The sequence below is a fragment of the Silene latifolia genome, chromosome 1 (genome assembly GCF_048544455.1).
Source record: "Silene latifolia isolate original U9 population chromosome 1, ASM4854445v1, whole genome shotgun sequence".
In the NCBI taxonomy this organism is placed as follows: domain Eukaryota; kingdom Viridiplantae; phylum Streptophyta; class Magnoliopsida; order Caryophyllales; family Caryophyllaceae; genus Silene; species Silene latifolia.
In genome coordinates this window covers 930,998-952,019 of record NC_133526.1, presented here as the reverse complement: position 1 = coordinate 952,019, position 21,022 = coordinate 930,998, and the positions used below count along the sequence as shown (strand labels likewise).

General features: G+C 41.1%; 1 protein-coding gene and 1 long non-coding RNA gene across 2 annotated transcripts; one reads left to right on the top strand and one right to left on the bottom strand.

Moving 5' to 3' along the window:
• Positions 1–1,818: 1,818 nt before the first annotated feature.
• On the bottom strand, positions 1,819–3,036 carry LOC141600296 (cytochrome P450 94A2-like). The gene has a single exon (XM_074420808.1). The coding sequence runs from the start codon at positions 3,034–3,036 to the stop codon at positions 1,819–1,821; it is 1,218 nt and encodes a 405-aa protein (XP_074276909.1).
• Positions 3,037–5,871: 2,835 nt separating this feature from the next.
• Positions 5,872–6,733, top strand: LOC141641786 (uncharacterized). Its single transcript, XR_012543141.1, has 2 exons — positions 5,872–5,994; positions 6,548–6,733. It is a non-coding gene; the product is annotated as an uncharacterized LOC141641786 (long non-coding RNA).
• The last annotated feature ends 14,289 nt before the right edge of the window (positions 6,734–21,022 follow it).

The window sequence follows — 21,022 nt, the reverse complement described above, 5'->3', positions numbered from 1 at the left end:
CTGCGGAGCCGAGATGCGGAGATTGCCTCTCTCAAGGCTTAGTTGGTTGCGGCGGAGGAGCTTCACGTCGAGATGGAGCACGAGACGCTGGAGAGTTCTCCAGAGAGGGAGTCTGAGCAGATGGTAGTGTCTGCCTTGGCTGCGACTCCTCGTGAGACCAGGACTAGTCCGACGGGAGGCGCTGAGTAGTTGTAGTAGCTTGTCCGTGTCTTGGACTCTCGTTTGTACACATTTATATAATTAAAAGAAATTGTGATTGAGAAGAAATTTAAATGGGATAAACGTGTATTATCAAGTCTCCCTCGTGATGAATATATTCGTTATAAATTTATGACGGGTTAACTAATACTCACGTGGGTAGATAAAACAAAACAGATTGTAGATTGAATTCTCCATATCTACATTGTCGTTATTTTGTTCTCGTACTAATCTATATGCAGCAACAAGTAATTATAATGTATCCATTTTTAGTGTAATTCTTGCATGAGACGGTTTTACCGGTGAATCCCTCAACAAAAAAAATCAATTGGTTATGCAATTGACCACGACAAGGCGTCATGCATGAGGATATCAATTGTCCAATTAGTTAGCATCCTTAAATGAAGTAGGCAGAAGTTGAAAGGGAATAGAATGTGTTAATTTTGCAAAATGTTGATAATCAGTTAGTCTCCATTAATGAACCATGTGATCCATGACCCCCCTTTGTAATTCTTACCCACTTCAATACTTTTTAAGAAGAAAAAATAATTGAATTTATATTTGTCTCTTTTTTGCTTGTTGAATTTCACTTTCTTTTCTTTAAAGACTTGTTGAACTAGTTAAAATATGGTTACTACCTACTAACCACCTAAAAATATTATTTGCTACAAATTTAATACATGTAATATAAGTTTGGAAATGATAAATATAATCCATCGAGTTGTATTTAAGCATCTAAAAAAGGAAATAAATTTAATGCATGCATTACTTGTATTGTAATTTATTCTTTAATTTCTAAATTAATACCTAATTTGAAAGAATATTAAATACTTAAATACAACCCATTGGGTTGTATTTATCATTTCCCAATTCCCATATAAGTTTTATAATTTTCTCAGTCGACCCACATCAATAATCGAGAATTAGCTAAATAGTTAGACACTGTAAAATTGATTGAGGCCCGATTAAATGTGAAATAGCTAAATAACTGGGGGTTGTCACATAGAAAATATTTTGTATGGATATCTTGTTTTTTTTTTTTTTTTTTTTTTTTGTGGTAAATTGAATTGAGCTAAATTGAACGAAACCGAGCTAAAATGAGTTGACCTTAACTGAGCGGGAGTAGGTTGACTTAAACTGAACGAAGCTAAATTATTCGGACAATCAAGTTGAGTAGAGTTGAACTTAAAGTGAGAGAGTGCGAAGCAGATGTATCCAAATCGACTCAACTCACAAACAATAAAAACCTTTCATGCAAGCGGTATTTTAAATTAAATTGATCGATTTTTATTGTATACTCCGTACTAAACAAGTTTTAAAATATAAAGTAGTTAACACAAGACACGCCACACACCTAGCGTAACATTAGAAGTATACATGAATTAACATGATACATACAATTCCATCAACAAAATAAACTGAAAGTCTACCGTAAAACAGTTTAATTAACACTAAAATATTATAAAACCGAATATTATTTACCCCTAATACCATGTAAAAGATTTTTAAACGGCCAACATTTTTCATGGTAACTTGAGTAAATAAAAATTGACGATCTTACGATACTGACATAAAACCGTCATACACGAGTATTTGACCGAATGAAAATAAACGTCCAATTCACTTCCTCTCTTCGAACCTAACCGGAAAACCACCTTGCATGATGGCCGTCAACGACACAACGTAAACCGGCTCGAACCCTTCCTCGAAAACCGGAACCACCCTAAACCTCTCTAAAACTCCTGTCACAACCCTCTTCATTTGCATAAACGCCATATCCTTACCAAGACAAATCCGAGGCCCGGCATGAAAAACCGGAAACGAATACGGGTCACGTGGCACGAACCTCCATTTCTTCTCCCCGGATACCGGGTCCATTTCCTCCTTCAACCACCTCTCGGGCCGAAACTCGGCCCAATCCGGGCCCCAAAGCTTCTCCATTCTCCCCATTGCATAGGGTACGTACCCTACGGACGTACCCTTAGTCACCTTAGTACCATCTGGCAAAACATCATCAGTTGTCGCTTCGCGGAAATTGATCGCTATCGGTGGATATATCCTCATGCTTTCGCATAATGCGGCATGAGTATATACCATGTCCTTAATTTCCTCGAACGAGTCGTGGTGCTGTTGTTGGTGCTGGTGCTGGTGCTCAATATTAGCGTTATTCGCCCTTTTGGTTTCGATCTCCTTAACAATTTCTTGTTCGGCTCGTTTATTCTTATGGAGGACCCAAAAGAACCATGTTAACGAGGCCGATGTGGTGTCGCGACCAGCTAAAATGGTCGCGTTCACCATATCGACTAGGTATTTATCAGTCAGGTTCGGGTCATATTTAAGGAGTCTCTCTAAGATATTCCTAAGTTTATTTTCTTCGGATTTCGAAGAAATAATACGTTCTTTTACGGGTTTAACGACGGACCTTCCGAAATCTTGCATGATTTGAATATCTTCCTTAAGCTTTTTTTCATAACCAATGTTAAAAAACCTACAAAGTTTCCAAGTAATTGGATGAATTGCTCTGTACCTCATTTCGCTAATCATCACCGCCTCGTCAAACGCCTCGGAAAATCGATCGTTCGGCAACGACGGTGACAAATAGCCAGGATCATGACCAAATGAACTCATGCAAATATTATCAAACGCAAACCTCTTAAGCAAATCTTGTAAATCATATACTTTCTTATTCTTCGCGGCTTCCGTTAACAACGGAATAAGTCTCGTCGTAAGTTCCAAATCGAGGAAATTATCGACGTAACGATGCAAATACTTGGAACTAAATCCATGACTAGCAATAGTTCTTTGTAATTTCCATGCATCACCATTAGTAGTAAACATACCATCACCAAAAACGTCTCGAAACGAGTTTTTGTGATTCGGACCCTTCTCGTATATCGAGAATTTAGTTTTAAGAATGTGTTCAACAATAGCAGGATTACCCGTAAATATTATTTTTCCGCCGAAAGGACGTCGTGTTACGAACGTCGACGACGGGGACGAAATTAAGAGGTTTGATAGCCATTGGAATTTATCCTCCTTGTGTTGACGCAAGGCAATAATTTGGCTAATTAATGGAAATGATTTAAGTGTTCTAATAATATTACACTTAAAGGAATTTGCTATTTTTGATGAGAAAATTTTGTTGAAAAATAGTAAGATTAATAATGGAATGATAAAAAGTGGAATAAACAAAGGAAGTAATTTAACAATTAGAACCAACATTATTAGTTAATCACAAATTACAAATAAGACGGTTTTTTTTTCCGGGGTTGTGGGTGTTATTTGAGTGAGTGTTGTTGTTTTGGAATTGTAGTCATTTTCAAGAAGAGAAGTGGAAATATATGGAGGGTGTGGGGGGTGGTTGTTTGGTGTGTAACTTAAATGGGTGCAATAAACATGCATTTATGTGGGAGCAAGGGTAGATGTGTTTTTCTGTGAGAAAACATGCCTTTTATTGTAGGAATGGGTACCCTATCTATGATCACTATTATTGGGGTAATTCGATTTGGATCGGTTGCGGAATCGAATGATTCAATAAAATTAAATACGGGTAATAACATGTAAGAAATATGAATACTTCTTTTGTCTCGCTCTAGCTATTTGTTTACCGTTGACTAAAATATCAAATAAAAAATAATTGATTAAGACTAAGGGAATACTCCGTATTAATTTTCGATCACTATTCACTAATAAGTGACTAATCACAATGTCTTGTGAATTTATATGGATTTGTCGTACTACATACAGAGTATTAATTACTCCCTCTATTTTTCTATATATGACTTTCTCACATTTCGAGGCACACACTTCTCTCTTCAATATCTCTCAAATTATATGCTTAAATATAATGATATGTATACTCATATTGTAATACCCCGTATTTTTATATAATAAATTAAACGGATATTATTATATATTAATTATTATACATGTTATATTACCAATTAAGTCGGGTAAATTGTTGAGTCGATAATTATGATAAGTTATTTTAATTAACTCGCGTTGTACCGGTATAAGTTAATTGTGTCGGGTTTATTCTACACTCTACTTTTATTAAAATTTATCTTTATTATATATATTATTATTATTCTAATATTATTATTAGATTATTATAAATACCATACCTACCTTCTTTTTCTTCCTTTAACCGTTTTTCCAGCACACTACCTACCATACCTTCTTTTATTTTTATTACATTATACTACCCATATCATACCTTCTTCTTTATTCTTTCTCACGCCTACCATACCGACCATGCCTACCTTTACTTTTGTTTTTTTTCCTTACTTTTCTTTACAAAAGCAACCATCATTGTCCCTACTACTTCACCATCTTCAATCATCAAATTCACGCGTATAGGGAGAGAGAGAGTGTGAGTTGGTGAATTACGGTGCAGCAGGGATGAGCTAGGAACCTTCGTCGACGGCCGTGGGTGGTCGTGGTGGCCGTCGTGGTGGCAGAAAGATGGTAAGAACAACCAACTTTTCCTCTGTTTTTCTCCTTTTCTGTCGGGTTTTGCGGGTGGTTTGGTGTCTTATATAGGGGTTAATGGTGGTTGGTGTCTGGGTAAAGGTAAAGAGTGGTAAGTGACGAAGGTATTGGTGGTGGTTGTGGTGGTAATAGGTGGTGGATATGGCGGCATAGGGTGTTGTCGACATGGTTAGCTGAAACGGGTTGTGTATGGTTTCAGACGGGTTGTTGGATGGGTAGGTTTTGGGTGGCTCCACCGTGGACTAGGGGGAGGTCGAAACGGTGGAGTTGGGGTGTCTGGGTACGTGGGTGAGTGGCGAGTTGACGGGTGGTTGTTGGGTAGTGAATAGTTGTGGGTTGCGGTGGTGGTCAGAAGAGAAAAGGAGGTGGTTGGTGAGCCGTGGTGGTGAACCAGGCCAATTGGCGGCCTGGGTTTGACTCGCCGGCGGCAGTCGACCCCAGTGGGGGTGGCCGTTGGTGGCTGGGGTGAAGTGGGTAGCAGGGCTGGTGTTTGTCACGGCCTTGTGGTGGCCGGTGGTGGTGCGTGGGTGCGAGTGTGAAGGACGGTGTTGATGACGAGCGTTTTAGTGTTTGAAACGGGTTTTTCATAAGTTAATCGATATAATGGTTAATGGGTCGTATTCTTAATTAATTAATTTAAGTCCCGAGCCTTTTAAATAATTTAATTAATTTATTCCCGAGTTGATTAAAATGATTAAAGACGGGTTTGAGTCGGGATTGTTTGAATTGTTTAATGATTGATTCGGGTAATTATAAATCGTATAATTCATTTAATCTTTAATTATCATATTAGTTATTTAAATTAAATCCCGAGGCATTTAAATAAATTATTCCCGAGACACTTAATAATTCAAGTCGGGTGTTGAGTGGTCCAAATGATAATGCGGGTTTTTCTCAAAAGTATAATTCGTTTAATCCTTTATTATCATTCGATTTTAGTTCCGAGTTATTAAAATAAAATAATAATTAATCATAATTAATTATTCTGAGTCGGGTTTGTTAAAAGAGAAAAATTACTATATCGGGAAAGTTCCATTTTAAGAAATTATACTTTAATAACTGCCTATATTGGGAAGTTGAGTAAAATATTAATTAGGTTATTTTGGTTACCAGTTGGGCATAAGTTTGGTGTCGGGATTGTATTTCGGGAAATCTTATATTTCGGGAGATTACTATATTTAGTAGTTAGTAATTATAATTATTATAATTGTTTTAGGTGACGAATTCGTGAAGGATCGATAATCAAATTCATTGCTTTATTTATGGACTTCTTAACTGCTTAATTGGATTTGCTGGCACTATGAGGTAGGGAAATACACTTGTCCTATTATCGTCATTGTTGAATTGTGTTGACTTGATTCCTGGTTGTTGCTTTACGTTATCATTTATATTCGGAAAGGTGATTGACTGATTTGATCGTATTGAGTATGATATCACAACATCGGGTAACTGGCATGACCTTATGATTTATCAGTTCAGTGATTTATATACATATTGCATTGCATTAATTACTGTTGAGCATTTCATATGCATTGGAGTTGGAGGGTGATGTGGTGATGACGATATTGAGATACGATGTGATGTTGTGATAAGGCCCAGGCGGGTTCTGCGCAGACTTGACCTGGTGTCCTCATTGTTGATTTGCGCAGATCGACTTCGGTCGATATTTATAGTCTACCGGGGATCGGTATGGCTGGGCGTTTCGGGTTATGAGATATGTGATTGAGTTGAGATGGCGATGGAGGTGGCGGAGTATCATGCATATCATATTTATTGTTTTATTGTTTTCCCTACTCAACCTCGCGGTTGACCCTGTGTATTCGTGAACACCTGTGATGAACCGTTTTATGGGGAGCAGACTTGACAGGTTTAAGAGATAGAACGGGAGCTGGATGGGCGTGAGACATTGGATCAGACGGCTTAGTAGCTAGGTCATCATCTAGAAGACTTTCACTTTTAATTATGTCAGTTCTTGTAATTTGAGTTGAAAAGAGTATTTGTAATAATTAAGTTAAAATATTACATAAATTGCCTTGGAGTTTAATTTGTTATTCACTACCTCGGGAAACCGAGATGGTAACAGTCCGTTTTATTAGGGAATGTCTTGACGAGGACTTCTTTTATAAACCGGGGTGTTACAAAGTGGTATCAGAGCGAACGATCCTTAGGCCTAAACTAATGAGCCCAATGAACATAGGAAGAGTCTAAATAAAATGAACCCCGGGATAGAACTGTTAGGAGCACACTACGGTAAGGTTTGAGTTAGGGGCCCCCTCACACCGAACCTGTGGTCCTCTCAGTTGAACCGGAAACCATGAGTGTATACGAGAGAAAAGGGTAGAATAGTTGCTTGAGGTTGAACGGAAATTCAAATATCGTTGCCTAAGTATTAACTGATTGATGCATTGATTGCTTAATTGAGTTGATGTATGCCTTGAGACCATATAAACTAACCGTTATGCAGGACAACGCTACGGTAAGTAAATTGTATGAATGATGTGTTGATAGCACTACTATATCTAGTAATATGCGGTTATGTGATCCCAAAGCCATGTTAGCATAGTCTTGTGATAGTGATTAGAAACACTATTGAATTGCATGTTTATAGTCAAAGCAATCGTGATTAGATGTACGAAGTAGATTGAGATACGAAGGAATTATACGGGATAAATGTTTACGTAAGTACAGTGTAAGATTCAAGTTAGGATGGATTAGTAGCGATAGTATAGTTGTAAGAGTTTGGAACATAGAAAATGAATAACTTAGTGATAAAACTCGTTCTGGTTGGTGTTACCCTTTAATTGACCTTATTGCCATTTCTTTTCTGTTTATTAACCACCGATGAAAATTTTATGAGAAATAGCCTCGTGAGTTAGTGTTCATTTGACGTTGGTTTCATACTTATAGGATATACGGATTAGAAGTAATAAATATTTTAGTAAGCTGTGATAAGGAAGTTTCTACACAGTGATGTTTTGACCAGCGATTTTGTAAAAATCCTCATTTAAATGATATTAATAATTTTTGCATAATTACAACTCCATCGATCAGGAGAGTCGCATATGTTTTGAAAATTAATAAGCCACGAAAAATCTTGATGTTTCAATATTAAATAATAAATTTTGCAAACTGACCCAAGTTTTGAACCAATATCTGTCACCTGTTTGTTTGGACCAACTGAGTTGTTAAATTCTTTAAAAACGGAATTCTTGTGCTTTAAACCTAATTCTTTTCCCTGTGTTTTGAACTCACCATGTTTTATAAAAGTAATATGAATCAAGTTTTAATCGGACGGTTATTTGTTTGAGGTCTTTGGAAATTACAACGTGAATCAAAACATTAAAATGTGTATGCTAGGTTGAGTCTTCATACGATTGTTTGATTAATTTATGAGCTTTAATAATGTGAATTTATAATGTTTTATATAATGATAGTAGCACGCATATTTAGTAATTATGTATCTTAATCGGGGATAAAATTTAAAGTTTAATTGGTAACATTGTCGGCATGACAGTATGAGTAAAATTTAATAGCTTAAATTGATTTTAACAAGAGTGAAATGTTTATACGAGTCCAGTTGCTTGCATACGTTAAATACATTTGGCATGTTGTAATATCTCTGGTGTGCCCATAGTTATAATTATTATCTTCATCGCATTAAATGATTTCAATTGAACCTAAACCTATGACACGATAATAAACAGTGTGTTATTTCTTATTGAATATGTTCATTATTATATTGTCATAAAATGCTAAAGTGATTCTTGCAATTGTAGCACGACATTTGACATATCTATATTTTCGAGTCGTTACTATCAATTATATTTTAATAAAGATTGGTTATGATGATTATATTGGCAATTATAATAGGATAACCCTTTGGATGATTCACATGATATGCATTGGTTCCAATAATAGTCGTTATAGTTACGTTTAACTGAGCCGTAAATATAACTGAGTAAAGGAGTGCAATTAAAATCCTGATGATTGAGGTAATAGTCGTGCATTAATAAAGATAGGACTGAAATGATGAACATGTAAATTACGATATATGAGAATTAAAAATATTTCTAAACTGATAAGTATGGCGAAACTGATTGTCTTTGGTAACGATTAGTTAACTTAAGCGAGAGTTGAGAATCTTTTATCCTTTTAAGTTGATAGCAGTAGTTGGAGAACTTTAGTTATAATAATGAAGGTTACGAGGACGTAACCATGTTTTTAGTTGGGGATGATTGTAAAATCTTAACGCTTAATTTGCACTCGGTTGTAGATTGTAGTTTTGACCAAGTTGATGTTTCGTTGTGAGGTTACCTATGTAAATAAATCCCATATGTTTTGTTCCTACTTCTGTTAGTTGGTTGATGTGAAAAAAGAGAGTGTAGTTAAACTACCGGTATTGAGTTATGAGTGGTGGGGCCTTTGTGCCGAGTTACGTTTGCGGTCCAGCGAGACCATGGTTATTGAGCTACTTGAGTTTGAGATCGGAATTGAGATGGAAAGATGATGGTTGATTATATAGTGTTATACATTTGTGTTCGCAGGTAGTTATTAGTTGTAGTTAATTAAGAAAATGATGAGTTAAACTTCGGGACGAAGTTTATTTTTAGGAGGGCAGAATGTAACATTCCGTATTTGTCAGGTTTAATTGATGAGTCAAAAGTATGTTAACTATGTTAGAATTTCGTGACGTCCGTAAGTATAATAGACAATACCTTTCTGTTGTCGAGTAAGGGAGCGAACTTCGGGACGAAGTTCATTTTAAGGGGGGAAGACTGTAATACCCCGTATTTTTATATAATAAATTAAACGGATATTATTATATATTAATTATTATACATGTTATATTACCAATTAAGTCGGGTAAATTGTTGAGTCGATAATTATGATAAGTTATTTTAATTAACTCGCGTTGTACCGGTATAAGTTAATTGTGTCGGGTTTATTCTACACTCTACTTTTATTAAAATTTATCTTTATTATATATATTATTATTATTCTAATATTATTATTAGATTATTATAAATACCATACCTACCTTCTTTTTCTTCCTTTAACCGTTTTTCCAGCACACTACCTACCATACCTTCTTTTATTTTTATTACATTATACTACCCATATCATACCTTCTTCTTTATTCTTTCTCACGCCTACCATACCGACCATGCCTACCTTTACTTTTGTTTTTTTTCCTTACTTTTCTTTACAAAAGCAACCATCATTGTCCCTACTACTTCACCATCTTCAATCATCAAATTCACGCGTATAGGGAGAGAGAGAGTGTGAGTTGGTGAATTACGGTGCGGCGAGGATGAGCTAGGAACCTTCGTCGACGGCCGTGGGTGGTCGTGGTGGCCGTCGTGGTGGCAGAAAGATGGTAAGAACAACCAACTTTTCCTCTGTTTTTCTCCTTTTCTGTCGGGTTTTGCGGGTGGTTTGGTGTCTTATATAGGGGTTAATGGTGGTTGGTGTCTGGGTAAAGGTAAAGAGTGGTAAGTGACGAAGGTATTGGTGGTGGTTGTGGTGGTAATAGGTGGTGGATATGGCGGCATAGGGTGTTGTCGACATGGTTAGTCAAACGGGTTGTGTATGGTTTCAGACGGGTTGTTGGATGGGTAGGTTTTGGGTGGCTCCACCGTGGACTAGGGGGAGGTCGAAACGGTGGAGTTGGGGTGTCTGGGTACGTGGGTGAGTGGCGAGTTGACGGGTGGTTGTTGGGTAGTGAATAGTTGTGGGTTGCGGTGGTGGTCAGAAGAGAAAAGGAGGTGGTTGGTGAGCCGTGGTGGTGAACCAGGCCAATTGGCGGCCTCGGGTTTGACTCACGGCGGCGATCGACTTGATGTGGGGGTGGCCGTTGGTGGTGGGGTGAAGTGGGTAGCAGTGGTGGTGTTTGTCACGGCCTTGTGGTGGCGGTGGTGGTGCGTGGGTGCGAGTGTGAAGGACGGTGTTGATGACGAGCGTTTTAGTGTTTGAAACGGGTTTTTCATAAGTTAATCGATATAATGGTTAATGGGTCGTATTCTTAATTAATTAATTTAAGTCCCGAGCCTTTTAAATAATTTAATTAATTTATTCCCGAGTTGATTAAAATGATTAAAGACGGGTTTGAGTCGGGATTGTTTGAATTGTTTAATGATTGATTCGGGTAATTATAAATCGTATAATTCATTTAATCTTTAATTATCATATTAGTTATTTAAATTAAATCCCGAGGCATTTAAATAAATTATTCCCGAGACACTTAATAATTCAAGTCGGGTGTTGAGTGGTCCAAATGATAATGCGGGTTTTTCTCAAAAGTATAATTCGTTTAATCCTTTATTATCATTCGATTTTAGTTCCGAGTTATTAAAATAAAATAATAATTAATCATAATTAATTATTTAAGTCGGGTTTGTTAAAAGAGAAAAATTACTATATCGGGAAAGTTCCATTTTAAGAAATTATACTTTAATAATCGCCTATATTGGGAAGTTGAGTAAAATATTAATTAGGTTATTTTGGTTACCAGTTGGGCATAAGTTTGGTGTCGGGATTGTATTTCGGGAAATCTTATATTTCGGGAGATTACTATATTTAGTAGTTAGTAATTATAATTATTATAATTGTTTTAGGTGACGAATTCGTGAAGGATCGATAATCAAATTCATTGCTTTATTTATGGACTTCTTAAGCGCTTAATTGGATTTTTGGCACTATGAGGTAGGGAAATACACTTGTCCTATTATCGTCATTGTTGAATTGTGTTGACTTGATTCCTGGTTGTTGCTTTACGTTATCATTTATATTCGGAAAGGTGATTGACTGATTTGATCGTATTGAGTATGATATCACAACATCGGGTAATGGCATGACCTTATGATTTATCGATTCGATGATTTATATACATATTGCATTGCATTAATTACTGTTGAGCATTTCATATGCATTGGAGTTGGAGGGTGATGTGGTGATGACGATATTGAGATACGATGTGATGTTGTGATAAGGCCCAGGCGGGTTCTGCAGGACTTGACCTGGTGTCCTCGGTATTGAGTGGCGAGATCGACTTGGTCGATATTTATAGTCTCAAGGGGATCGGTATGGTCAGGCGTTTCGGGTTATGAGATATGTGATTGAGTTGAGATGGCGATGGAGGTGGCGGAGTATCATGCATATCATATTTATTGTTTTATTGTTTTCCCTACTCAACCTCGCGGTTGACCCTGTGTATTCGTGAACTTTTGTGATGAACCGTTTTATGGGGAGCGAGACTTGACGGGTTTAAGAGATAGAACGGGAGAGTGGATGGGCGTGAGACATTGGATCAGACGGCTTAGTAGCTAGGTCATCATCTAGAAGACTTTCACTTTTAATTATGTCAGTTCTTGTAATTTGAGTTGAAAAGAGTATTTGTAATAATTAAGTTAAAATATTACATAAATTGCCTTGGAGTTTAATTTGTTATTCACTACCTCGGGAAACCGAGATGGTAACAGTCCGTTTTATTAGGGAATGTCTTGACGAGGACTTCTTTTATAAACCGGGGTGTTACACATATGAAAGAGTTTTTCATAAGGAATTTTATGGTATAATTTTTATTATTTTTTACGAAATATATTTTTGTAAATATTAAAGTCAAAGGCTTACCTCGAAAAAACAAAACGTCATATATTAAAAAATGGAGGGAGTACCAGATTTATAGTATGAATCCTTAATGACTTTGTTATATACATACAACCGTTTAAATAAATTTCAGTGTCTTGTTTAATTTTATGGGAAATGATAAATACAACTCATTAGGTTGTATTTAAACATTTAATACCCTTCTATATTTGGCATTAATTTAGAAATTAGAAAGTAAATTACACATAAATCAATGTAATTAATGCATATATTAACTATTTATTTCCTCTTTTAGTTACTTAAAATCTTAAATACAATCCAGTAACCCACTGGGTTATATTTATCCTAACCCTAATTTTATAAACCTTATTTTACCTATGATCAAGTACTAAATCTCAAATTAAATCGATCAGACGATCACTATTTTATACGGAGTACCCGATCCGTATCATACAACTATCTATTCACCAATTTATCGTCATAAAGGTTTTTTTTTTTTTTTTTAGTTTTACTTATACAGGTGCACTAATTCTGACGAGTACGTAGTTTTAGGGTCAAAATCAGGATATTTATTGCCAACCATAATGGGTGGTAACTATAAATCTATAATCTCCTTAGTACAAGACTCTCCTACCAGTCTACTAATACAGTACTACTACAATATTGCATGATGGTAAACTTGTATTTTGAAGGGTAGTTATTATCGTACGTCAAAAAGACAAGTCACGGTTTCACTAAACCGTTTATGAATGGAAAATGAGATGACGTCATTAGGTAATACTGAGTTTTAGCTAGTAGTACTTTCTCAGAGTCTCAAATACAACATGTAGGTCAAGGCCTCTAAAACGATGAACGGTATGTCGTATCTAAGAACTAAGGGCACGTGAACAGGTGATTCGAGACTCAATATCACCCGATGATGCCCTAACATTTATCGTGCATGATCCACATTTAATGAAGGAGTAACACATATCAGACGTCAGTATGTAGTAAATTTATCTGGCTTGAAACTTGAAAGTTCAAAGAAAGAATGGAGTATTCTGTATTTTATTCTGACTTGCAGCAATCAGCACTGTTTATAGTAAAGACTTTCTGCATGGTATGGTAGCCCATTGTTTGATATTCACTCAGATTTGACCAAATTTCCTTTTCTGTTGTCTTTTCATTTACCACTAACTCGGGTAACACAAATTCTCATTATAGACGGACACTATCCGTCTATACGTATAAACGGATATCATTTTCCCTCACAAAATATCCATTTGTCATAAAGTGGGAAGCACATGGAGGGTGCCCCACCTTGTCCCCCTACCCATTTTATTAGAGGTCTTTACCCGTCTGTTCGCCCCACCCGTCTATACCAAGACCTATTGCTCTTGTAAAACTCTCTTTATAATTACTGATATTAATAAATGATAGTGATGGAATCCGGATTTAAACTTACCGGATACGATAAATTTTAGTAGGGTGAAACGGATTATAGTGTAAGGTAAACTTGAAAAAACATTGAAAATTTTTAAAACATTGAAATTCATATCCTCCACAGGAATTAGTGGGGCCGAGCGTACGTACTAGCCCTTCGCTAGAACATTTTTACCAAACCTAATTTAAAACGAGTAGTAAAAAAAATCACTCAACAAAATGAAAGAAAAATGTTCTCGGGTCCGGCTCATCTGGTTAGACCTGGGCCAGGCCAGGGGAATGCGGGCTGGGCCGGTCTGGGATATGCTTGACCCGGACCAGGGCCCGAGGCGTCCAAGAACGGGTCGGGTTGGCGGGCCTTGCCAATTTACTTATTTATTTATTTTTGCTAAAATGACGGGACAAAGGTGGGTCGGACTGGAATTTTAGGACCCGGGCCAGTCGAAAGAAAACGACAGGCCAAGACCGGGCCGTGTCGGGTCAGACCAAGTTGCATAAAATAACGGATTAAGGCTGGTCGGGTTAAGCCAGCCTGTGCTGATGATCAACTCTAACGATAGCTCCCAAAATTAATTTGGCTTGCGCTCAAAATGACCCGATACATGACCTGGTCAATCGAACGAGCACCTTTTTACAAAGTGGTACGATGAGTAGTTGGTTTAAATGGTACAGTTGCCAAAGCTACTATAGATAGGTCTCAAATCAGGTTAATTGACATTTGACAGTGTATATACCTGATTTTTGTGTACCAATAATAAATTACATGCATTAAATTACTACTCTCCTACAACGGTTTTTTATGGCTTCAACTAAGCCTATGCCTAATATGGAACGACCAGAGACTAACAATTAGAACCGACAACCGGCTTAATCGGGTTATCTTGCATGTAGAGTGTAGACCCATTAATTTATTTTAAACCAGACCCATGTGCAGAAATGGTGGACAAGCGGGTCGGGGTAAGGTCGAGACGAGACATATCATGTTTAGTTTGGGCGGGTGTTGGAATTGAGCAGGTTTGATATATGTCGGGTCATTTTACTATTTTAGTATGGATCATTTTTATCTAATTTTCTCCAATTAACGTAAAAATACATTTCAATCAGGTTACGTAAAATCGAGCTGCATGCGTAGGATCGTATATAAATCTTAGCTGCTTAGGGTTATGTTGCCCGTTTTATTATTGAGACAAATACCCCCGTCTTATGGAAGACTAACTAATTTTTAATACCTTACCTTTTAAAAGGAAATCACGAGGGCAAATATATTACTATCACCCTTATAACTGTACCAACTAATTAAACTAGCTAATACTCGCATTTCGAAACCTATTAGTAAATAACTAGATACTCCACAAAAGTTATCAAACTCCTTTTGATTCATTGTGGTTGATGGGTTTAATTGTAGTGTGTTTTTGTGCATGGTAAAGGAACTTTAACTTTATTTTGGACGTCTAATTATTCGCACACGAAGACTCAGTGTGAACAAAAAAAAAAGGTTGAAATTTTAAGTTTCTATCAAAGTTGACTTTTGAAAGTTTGCTCTTAAAATTAACTCGGAGAAGGTGGTACGTTGTAGCAACTACTAAGAATTTATTGAGTATACAATTATAGAATTTATTGAGTATACAATTATACAAGTATAACTGATCTTAATTAAGGTCTCGGTAGATAACAAAATCTGCTCGTTTTATCTTACTTTTTTGGTGTTGTTAAGGAGTATTCGCTACCGACAACTGGGATAATCTCCTTCGGATTACTGAAGGCAATTTAATGGGTTAACTCCTCCCAATTTTGTCTTAGTCTTTATTAGTTAACAATTATAGAAAAAAAGTATTCCGATGGGGCATATTCTGCACCGCTGACCAAGTCAACATATTGAGCAAGGTCAAAGATGTCCACAAAGAAGTCAATCGGCTTAGGCGACCCTAGCCGTCGACCCATCTACTGTCACTGGGTCTCGGCATGGCAACTTCCCAATGGGCACATACCCGCGTACTCACATCCAAGACCACTCGGCGGTGAGTCAACAGGCCCGCCCGGCCCGCCATAGGTCCCTCGGCCGAGGGGTAGATCAGTCTTTCCACCTGCTAGCCACTTGGCCACTTGGCCACTACGTGACAAAAGGTGAAAGCTTATAAATACCCCTCAACCTTCATTGAGGAAAGGATCCCAACATATACACAACTAAACCTAAATACACTATTCATCTGGTAATATCTTCCTTATCTCTCTACATTATACATTCACCAAGCAACAACTTATCCTTTAAGTTTTCGACTTGAGCGTCGGAGTGAGTACGCTTGGCACAAAGCCAAGCCCTCGGTTCGTTCATTGTTGCAGGAGAGACCGAGAGGAACGATTAAGACCAAAGGAGAATCCAACTCAAGACATCATTCAACAAGCCACGGGTGGTAACTATACTTGCTCCGGAATTACACCCGGAACAATTGGCGCCGTGCGGGGAAAGACACTAGAAGCTAGTCACATTCATTCCCAAACAACAAAAAAAAAAAAAAAAAAAAACAAAAACCCACCCAAAAAGCTAAGAAGATGTCAAAACAACAAGACATGTCGTGACCGACGAAAACCGCGTTCTACCACGACGATACTTTCAACAGTGCGAGTCGTGCGGCCCTCCACCGGCGGAGTAATCCAACCGGAGTTCGGGATGCCAATAATGCCGGACACGTCGCCGCCGATCAACCAGGTCACCATCATGGGACACGTGGTTGACATAGCAAAACTGAAAATGGTCCTGGACCTAATTAGTAATACGCCCTTTGCTCACCGTCACGCCGACAAGAGCGGCGGAAAACGCCCAGGAGACCCGGGCCCAAAACGTAACTCCGAGAAATTTGAACGGAGCACTGGGAGAAGCCGACCCAGCCAAGTCGCCGGGGGGCCCAAAGTGGGCGTGGTAGACCTAAGTCCTTCCCGCACTCATGGGAGGACAGCGTCCCCGCAACACGAACGAGGCTTACCCCAAAGGAACGGAGGAGTCCGGCTCGGCGAGAGTTGGAGAAGGAGTCCGAGTCGAAGAAGAAGTCCTTCCCGCTACGAGGAGAGGAGCCGGATTAGGAACGCAAGGAGCCGATCGCCGCGTGTCGTTCGACACGTGGTCGACGACCCCTCAACGCCTACGCCCTAGAAGTCCGGTGCCAACTAAGCTCAAGTTGCCACCCCTATCATACAAAGGAGATAGCGATCCAGCCGACCACGCTGAGGCTTTCGAGTCTTACATGTCGGTATGGGAGCAGCCCGATGAGGTCTGGTGCCGAGTTTTCCCAACAACTTTGCATGGGATGGCTCAAAGTTGGTACAAAGGGCTTCCCGACGGCTCAATATACTACTACGCCGACCTAAGGGACGCCTTTCTAGCCCAGTACTCTTGCAACAAGAGAAGGGCCGTGGAGACATCGGACCTCCTAACTATCAAACAGGAGGGGGGCGAGTCTCTACGAAGCTATGTAAAGAGGTTCGACGGAAAGGTCCAGCAGATTCGAGAAATTAATCCCGAATTGGCGGCCTTCGCGCTGATGAAGGGCCTCCCAAGGGGAGACTTGAAAAACGAGCTCATCAAGTGCGGAGGCCTGAACTTGGATGCCGCCAGGAGGATGGCCGACCAGGCCATCAAGGTAGAGGACTACCACAAGACCTGGGTAGGCCCCAGCGAGGCCGAGCACTCAGAAAAGAAGAGCCACCGGGAGGACAACCCGGATGAGAGACGCCGTGACAACAACGGGTCACGGTCCGATGAAAGACGCCGTGAGAATAATAGGTCACGGTCGGACAAACCTGCCAGGAGACAGGACTCGACGGGCGCCGGGTGGAGTTCGGGAACGTACCACCAGAGGCGGTATAGTGATAAAACCCCTCTCGTCGTATCAGCCGCTGAGGTCTTTGCCTTGAGCAAAAGCGAAGGCCAGAAGTGGGAGAGACCTCCCAAGCCAAAAAGTGACGGTGACACGAGCCAGTACTGTGAGTACCACGGCCACACCGGCCATTTAACCAACGACTGCCGGCATCTGAAGAATGCCATTGAAGAGCTGATCCGGAAGGGGAGCCTCGGCAAATACGTTGCCAAAGGCCAAAAGACCGCTTGAACGGCTCGGGTAAGAAATCCGTCTTGAACGGATAGGAGTGATCCATGTTGTCATCGGGGGCAACGAGAACGGAGGATCCGCTCATGGGCACAAACGGCACTGAGAACGAGCTATATCGGGCCATCAACTTTGTGCCCAACACAGCGATCCCCGCTTCCAACATCCCCGATATAACCATCGGAAGGAAGGACTACGAAGGAGTCATCGCTCCTCACAACGACCCACTTGTAGTCAATTTGGACATATCCAACCACCTGGTCAAGAGGTGCACGATTGACACGGGCGCGTACACGAACATCATGTTCGGGAGTGCTTCCTCGGCCTCGGCACTGAAAGTCAAGGACTTGAGCCCCGCACCAACCCACTATACTGACTTCTCGGGGCCGGCACTGGTACCACGGGATCAATCGGACTCCGGTGACGATCGGCGAAAAGAATGCGGCTAAAAATGTCCTAGCCGAGTTCGTGGTCATCGACGGCTCGTCCGCCTACAACGTTCTCATAGGCCGAGTCACCCTGAGCGAGGCCGACGCAGTGATGTCCATCCGGGCCCTAACACGGATGTATGTCTCGGACCGGGGGAAGCGCATAAGCTCGTCTCCAAAGACGAGAATGACGAGGTGGTCAACGTCCGGATAGCCGCCAGAGGATGCAACATGCAATCCCTCAAAGTGGCAAAGAAATCAGAGAAAGGGAAAGGTCTGTCCTTACAACAGGAGGGCGACCTCATGGATGTAACTAGCGGCTGACTAGGACGTTGTGCCTTTGACAGGCCATTAGGACGCTGGTAATCTCGGGAATACTCTATGTAGCGGCGGAGGTGTCCAAAACAGCTGTGGGCACCCCGACGCATGTTTTTGCCTAAAATGAAAAATCATCCAAGTCTTCCATCAAAATGTTCGCTCTTCCCATAGTCACTAAGAAGCAAAGAGAGACCGACACACTGTCATACCGACAAGAGCGGCGGTCTTTATCGATAAGTAGATGTCGGCTCACACTGTCATACCGACAAGCAAGAGCGGCAGATCTCCTTGAAGAAGCAGCGCCGTCGCAGTCACCCCAAGTAGTAGACGCCACGGCAGTCACCCCAAGAGGTTGGACGCGTCGCGCAGTCACTCCAGTGGTAGACGCCACTGGCAGCGATCTCTTGAAGAAGCAGGCGCCGTCGCAGTCACCCCAAGTAGTAGACGCCACGGCAGTCACCCCAAGAGGTTGGACGCCGTCGCAGTCACTCCAAGTGGTAGACGCCACGGCAGTCTCATGAAGAAATAGCGCGCGTCGCAGTCACCCCAAGTAGTAGACGCCACGGCAGTCACCCCAAGAGGTTGGACGCCGTCGCAGTCACTCCAAGTGGTAGACGCCACGGCAGTCTCATGAAGAAATAGGCGCCGTCGCAGTCACCCCAAGTAGTAGACGCCACGGCAGTCACCCCAAGAGGTTGGACGCCGTCGCAGTCACTCCAAGTGGTAGACGCCACGGCAGACTCATGAAGAAGCAGATGCTGGCTCACACTGTCACACCGACAAGAGCGGCAATCACGACCATCGCAGTTGATACTCGCAAAGCAATCAAAATGCCTTAGAAGCGTTAACACGATTGAGATACGCGCTCTAGACTGCCTCGGCCAAGCCGAGGCGGAAACAAAAGAGACACTCGATTAATAACGTAAGGAGACAACCCAGAACGAAGACAGAGACGCTAAAAGTACAGTTGAGGCTCAAATACTAGCGCAAGAAAAAGAGGTAAGGTAAAAACCTCGGCCAGGCCGGAGGCAGAAGAAACGAGCTCTTATTAAAAAAAAATGTTCAACGAATTACAAGAAATTACAAGGACAAACCAAAAGACAAAAGGCTACGGATATCATCTCCCTATGTCTGCCGTTGCTCGCCATCAGCAGCGGTAGCAGCACCTTCTTCGAGGGGCAACCCAGTAGCTCCCTTTAGCGGCCTCGCCTTCAGTAGCCCCGGCCTTAGCCTCGGCGGCCTCAATGCCCTTGCCCAATCGGCTTCCTCCTTGGCCGCTTTAGCCTTCTCAGCGATAGCTGCCGCCTCCTCGGCCGCTTTTTGCTCTATCTTCACTCTCACCGCCTCCTTGACCCTCTCCTCCACGGCTTTCTCCTTAGCTTCGAGCTTATCGTCAAACAGCTTGTCATATTTGTCCCACGGAAAGGAACCTTCAAGAGGAAAAAGCTCCTCAATTACTTCCCTGGCAAAATGCTTCGGCGGATCCGGGTCGGAACACAGGTCAGGGAGCATTTTGGTTTGGAGCATCTCAATGTCGTCCTCCTTTTGCCTGATGATGGCCTCCTTGCTCCGGATCACCTTCCCCTGGATCTGAAATTTGCTCCTATATTCATTCCTCTGCTGGAGATAAAGGTCGGCATGCCTCTGAACAAGGTCACACTTCTCCAGCAACTTTGCAACTTCGGCCGCAGCAGCCTCGGCCTTGGCCCTCTCGGCAAGGACCTCCTTTTCAGCGTCCTCCCTAAGCTTTCTCTCAGCCAAGAGCGCTTTCTCGACATCTCCCCTAAGCCTTTGCTCATTAAGGAGATCCAGCCTCGCCTTCGCGGCCACCTTCTTAGTGGCATCAAGCTCAAGGGCGGACTGAGCCACGACCTTCTCTTGCTCTATAATGCGAGCACCGGCCAGCTCGTTCCACCTCGCCAACTCCTCGACCAGCCTCGCACCTCCCGCCACGAGCCGGGAGGGGCAAACCTTCTGGGATGAGGAGTCAGCAGTGACGTTTCGATCGCTAGTCTGCGGTCGGGAAAGGGAAACCTTCTGGGATGAGGAAACAGTGGTGAAATTTTGATCACCTACTGTAGCGGGAGAAGGAAGCCTTCGGGACAAAGGGTTCACGGTGACGTCTTGATCACCACCGCATGCAGAATTCCCCACCACTTGCCGCCCAACAGAGCGGCGGCGGCGGCCGCGATCTACAAAATTTAAAGAAAGCATCAGTATCAACATACATCGACATGCCGAAGAGCATTGTCATCGGCGGCGCTGATGAACCGGCTAAATCGAGCCACGGATAGATCGAGTCCGTGCTTGGCCTTCTTGGCCGAAGGGCGCATCTCCTCGTCAGCAGCAGAAGCAACGGCAGCGGTAAAGGTTGTATGCTTTCTCTTACGGACAAGGGGAGACCCCTCCTCCTCGTCAGAATCATCCCCATTAGAGATGTAAACGATCTCCACCGTCTCC

Coding starts and splice junctions, on each gene's coding strand:
- LOC141600296 (XM_074420808.1), bottom strand. CDS start 3,036: ATGTTTACTACTAATGGTGATGCATGGAAATTACAAAGAACTATTGCT.